Source organism: Pterocles gutturalis, unplaced genomic scaffold (genome assembly GCF_000699245.1).
Source record: "Pterocles gutturalis isolate BGI_N339 unplaced genomic scaffold, ASM69924v1 scaffold46574, whole genome shotgun sequence".
Taxonomy (NCBI): Eukaryota; Metazoa; Chordata; class Aves; order Pterocliformes; family Pteroclidae; genus Pterocles; species Pterocles gutturalis.
The window spans coordinates 33702-38910 of NW_010129820.1; the positions used below are offsets into that span (position 1 = coordinate 33702).

At 36.2% G+C, this 5209-nt stretch overlaps 1 protein-coding gene across 1 annotated transcript in view; it reads right to left on the bottom strand.

Annotated features, from left to right (window-relative positions):
* The window catches only part of MYCT1 (myc target 1), a 22056-nt gene extending 19109 nt beyond the window's left edge, over nt 1-2947 (bottom strand). Inside the window, exon 1 of the mRNA XM_010080011.1 lies at nt 2820-2947. Coding sequence (XP_010078313.1) covers nt 2820-2871 — 52 coding nt within the window. The 5' untranslated portion in view covers nt 2872-2947. The remainder of the gene's footprint in view (nt 1-2819) is intronic.
* Between the last annotated feature and the right edge of the window lie 2262 nt (nt 2948-5209).

A 5209-nucleotide genomic window follows, 5' to 3' on the forward strand; every position in this document is an offset into this window, starting at 1 on the left:
AAGATCTGCAGCTAAGCACGTTATCGCCTTCCAAGCCATCACTGACTCTACACTGAGCCTGCCAAAAAGTGTGCTATTTTTTTTATTATTGCTATTTGTTATGCACTTTGCATGGGTAGAGAGAGAGGATTTAGACTACTTAGGCAATTCACACAGCATGATTTATAACAAGTTGTGTGTGTATCTTGGTTTTATCTCTACAACTTTATTTATGCACACTTCCACTAGCCTGGAGCAGTTATAAAATATTTGTATGTGCTCACACGTAAATAATCAGAGGACAGTTTAGTTTGTTCATTGTTTTTAAATTCTTAGAGTAACTTTTAAGATGCTATTGTGTGAAAATACTACTGGAAACTGGACAGCTTTAGGAAACAGGATGCCTGTATATTTTCCAGGGTAGAGAACCAGCTGTTAGACAATAGAGGGTTTATAAAATTGTAAGAGATTAAATGTCATAATGAGTAGTTATTCTAACAATTTTGACAGCATTTATTTTTTTCTCACAAAGTTAGTCCCTCTCAGCAAATTTCTACACACATGCTGACCTTTACACTTTGGCTGAGTCCATGGGAGCTGCTGAGAGGTCACACGTGTGTGGAAAAGGATCTGCACCTTGGCAATGCATTCACACTATGCATTCACACTATGAATTCACCTTGGCAATGCATTCACAATGCAGCGCTATGTGGTGGGTGGATTAGCAAAACACTAAAACAGACTGTCAGCCACATCCTCAAAAGTCACAGTTTCAAATACTGCATTCTCATTTACTAAAGAACCCCATTTTATTTTAATATATTAAGTGTAGTTTTATTCTTACCTCAGGTCATGAATCTCTAAGGATGTCAGAAAACACACTTCTGACATTTTAAGGAAGTTTCCTCACAGTGAGCTTGTGTCAGTCATTGTCTCCTGACACAGACTATATTGTGCCCCTCTCTAGTCTGCCACAAATGATGTACATAAAGGAAAGGAAGACGAAATACTATTAACTCTTCAAAAATCTATCAGAAAAACATGAAAAACCTAAGAGGCATCAGTCCTTCTCAGGACCATGGAAGCTCCTCACAAAACCCCAAGCTGTGCGGTTTTTCTGCTGGCAGAGCGTAAGCAAATGGCAGGTGGTCAGGGCTGGGTATGGTATCAGGCCCTGGCAAGCTGGGCAGGCAGTGCTGGTGAAAGGAGATGCTGGCCCTTTCAGCAATAATACAGCTCATGCATGTCCTGCTCTGTGTTGTCAAATGCAGCTCCTGATATTGAAGGACCAAGTAGAACTACCTTAAATGGAATAAAAGAGTAACAGCAGTACCAGCGGGGCCAGGTGCATGCAATGGGCTGTGGAAATTAAATGTTCATTTCTTAGGTGCTTCTTTTGACTCTTGAGGAGATGGAGAACACCTCGCCCACAGTCTGAACACTATGGTTAATGAATCTTTAGAATTTCATACAACTTTGCTGTTTCTTCTGTATGTTTCCATGACAGTGATGCAATAATTTACCTCAGAATAAAAGCAAATCTGCAGTAACAAGGGGCAGCACTTTTTACACAAGGATGCTTAAAGTATGTGTTGGTGAAAGCACATTCATTTTTGTTCTGAAAGAGCCATTTTAGAATTACATGTAGTTCCACTCTACAAAAATGATAGTTATTCTTCAGAGTCCAGCAGATAACCTCCAGACAACAAAAGACTGAAACAGTAATAACAGCATTGTTTCCTCAGTTAATCTCTAAGTATTTCTCTAAGACGTCCAGTATAATTATCCTACTTTCTAGCCCAAGACACAAAAATGAAGTGAGTTGCTCATGGTGTCCCAGTAGGAAAATATATGTGTCACTGGTGGAAATGTGGATGGCACTCAACAGAGTCTTGTTTCTTATGCTAAGGAAATGAAGGAACTTCCTTAAATCTTCTTGTATAGTCATTTTCCATTCTTTTTCCTGGACACTTCTGTGCAACAAAAGTCCTATTTTGCTAATGTGTATTGTTTTTTAGTTTTAGATAGAGAACAGATTCTTAGAGGGGTCATTGCTCAATAGCAATAATAAAATAGAAAAAAACAGGTCATATGATTCACTCTAATGCTAAATGCTAATACATGTTAATGTTAAACATAGCAAGCAGTAGAGCTTTTTGGAAGGAAAGGTTCTCCACCGTTGGTCCACAGAATTCTTTAGGATTGAGTCACTGGATCTAATTACCTTGAATGAATTTCAGTATAATATATACTTCCACCTCACACTCTATGCGTTTCAGTTAATGAACCATTCCCAGGTTTGGGTGAAAGATAACAGTCTTAATGGATAACAATAAAAATATACATTGAGGAAAAAGTAAGGAAAATCTGATCATGAGGCACCACAACAAATTACAGATAATTTTTCAGACTGGAGGAGTAGCAGCTTATTCCAAAGGTTGCAACATGTTTAGTTTTTGCTATCTCTTTTTCATCAGAAGATGAAACAGATCATGTCTGCTGTGTGGGTACATCCATTAAATGGTTGAGAATGTCTACCTCATCTGAAACATACTGAAGTCAATAGACACCTTTTCAACTGACTTCAGTAATGAACTTTGTCAAACAATCAATTCTGCCCTGGCAGTTCCTGCTGTCTTGATTCATTTAAAAACATTATAGAAGTTTGTCAAAGTAACATTAGGAAAACAATCTTTTGCACTGCAAAACCAAAACGTATTCATTACTTTTTGCTTCCAACATGAGTTTTGAAAGTATCTAGATGTATTTTTTAAGACAATCACCAGCGATTATCAGCATCTATTTTAACAACATTCTAGAAGAAGAAACAAAATCCTTACCCCAAAACTTTGGTGGCCATGTGATTGGAGAGTAAGTACTGTTTCTATCCATAACATCCAAATAACAAATACAGAATGGTATGTCCACAGAGGAGCAATGGGTTTCTGAACGTTTGAGATTTAGCGGTAGAAGCAATGCTTTTGTGCTGCCAGGGAACTGTGTTGTTTGCCTAAAAGGAAATGGATGTATCACGTTTCCTGCTTGTGGACTTGAATTAGCAAGTGCTTGCCTTATCTTGGAACACCACATGGTTCCCGAGATGGGGGAAGAGTTTCCTTCTCGTCATTTCCTCAGCCAGAGCAAATTGACTCAGAACAATACCAAATCTCCTCCTTCTCTGAAACTTTTTGAACCCCAAATTGTCCAGACATAGAGAGATGAAAATTCCTTTCTATTTCCTTTAATGATTTTCTGTGTTGAAGACCTTCCTTAAACATTCAAAAACACTTGTATTCAATGGGAATTTTCAGTAAGGAAGAAATGTGTTAAGAGGCTTTTAATAAACACCATATCATTAGTATATTAATTTAGGTTATGAGGATTGTTAAGTGTTTGCCATTGTTCCTCAGATAGTTTGAGGAACTGGCTGTGCCTGACAGTGTAACTGTAGGCATTAATATTTTAATGAGTGTACTTCAAATTTCCTTTGCCGATTCTTTTCCTTTCCACACCCCATTCTAAAATATGAGTTCCCTGGAACACAAACAGGTTTTGAGCTAATTATCTGGACAGTTTTAATAGAATTCAGTGTTAATTCCCTGTTGGAAATCGTAGGCACTGCTGCTAAATATAGCAAATAGGAATAATAACACCCCTACAACAGAAAATAGCCAAGATATTTTATAACACAGACCCAGAATTAATGGCAAATGTATGGGAATCAATAAAATATATTCTTTTGTATCTATGTGATAAATTCTGTGGGCCCTGTATTTAACTATTTTCTTCTTAAATGTATTACAGATAATGGATGTCCATGAACATTGTGCTGTGATTGTCAAACCCATGTTCTCTGAAGAGTTGTATGAGGTTTTGTTTTCCCCATTGTTAAAAAAACAAACAAACAAGCAAACAAACAAAAAAAACCGGGATCAGATACTTCTATTTTTCACAATGAACATCGGGAATCTCCAAAATTTTTGAATACTTCAATCTTAAGATTTGGATCTGACACAGTTTTAATGTTGAATCTTTTTTTGTTTTGTTTGGGACTTTTTTTAATGAAACAGATTTTTAAAAACACTGAGTCAATGGTTAATTGAAGACTTACAGCTTTCGAAAGCTCGTGCTTAAAGTGACATATCCAAATACTAAGTTAAGCACCTGAATTAAAAAGATCTGATTTTCAGATGTCAGTGAACAAGACACAACTTGATGAGAAATGCTGGGATTATTTGCTGGTCAGGACACAGATACCAGGGCAGATGATAAAAATATACAAATTAAAGAATTCTATGACTAGGGTTAGTTTTGTGCTCTAAGAGTAGATAGAAATAAAAAAACCCTGAACTATTGTAAACTATAAAATAAGAAAAACTTAGTGATTTTAGTGTATCGAATACATCCATTGAAATGATCATAAAACAAAACTAAACACTGGCCTTAATCTAGTAAAAAAGTGGCCGAGTTCAGACATGGGTGCATGTACAGATAATTAAATCTTCCATATTGTCAAGTGTATGAAATTTGAACCTTAATGCTTTGTGAGAAAGGTAACAGCAATGAGAAGAAGTATGACAGTTTTTCTCTGGACAGTGTATTCCAAGATGTGAGTTCTCTCATTTTCCTCAGAAACAAACAACTGATACGGGCAACTGTCAGCAGCAGAAGAACAGAGAAGATGGACCACCAGAAGTGTCACCTGGGCCATACACCTGTAATGCTTATCAGCAAGTTGCAGCAAATTAAGTTTTAAGTGAATTAAGGTGATGTGGTTTTACAATGACTTGCTAAGCAGGAAGCTCTCTCTGATCAGTTTCAAACTCTCCTTCCACTATTAACTCTTGCAAGAAAAAGAAAGAATTGCAAGTTTGTGCAACAGAACTTATTTAAAATAGGTACCAAATGTATCAAATCTTAAGATGTCATAATTAAAATGTAATCTTCACCAAAAAAATAAAGCAAATTGATACATCATAAACCTTGTCTCAAGTTATTATTTCAAATATTAGACTAATTTTGTTTCTGTTCATTTTATTTCTGAGTATTGCAAGAATTTATTTTCTTGGTAACCCCATTAGTTCTTTAATTTTTCTCTGGTGAGAAGTATCTTTTCCTTAAAACAGAATCATCATAACTCAAGGTATCCTCATGGATAAAAATGCTCATCACCATTCATTTTACTGGCAAGTATAATACACTGTCACTTCTGACTGATGGGAGACAGAGG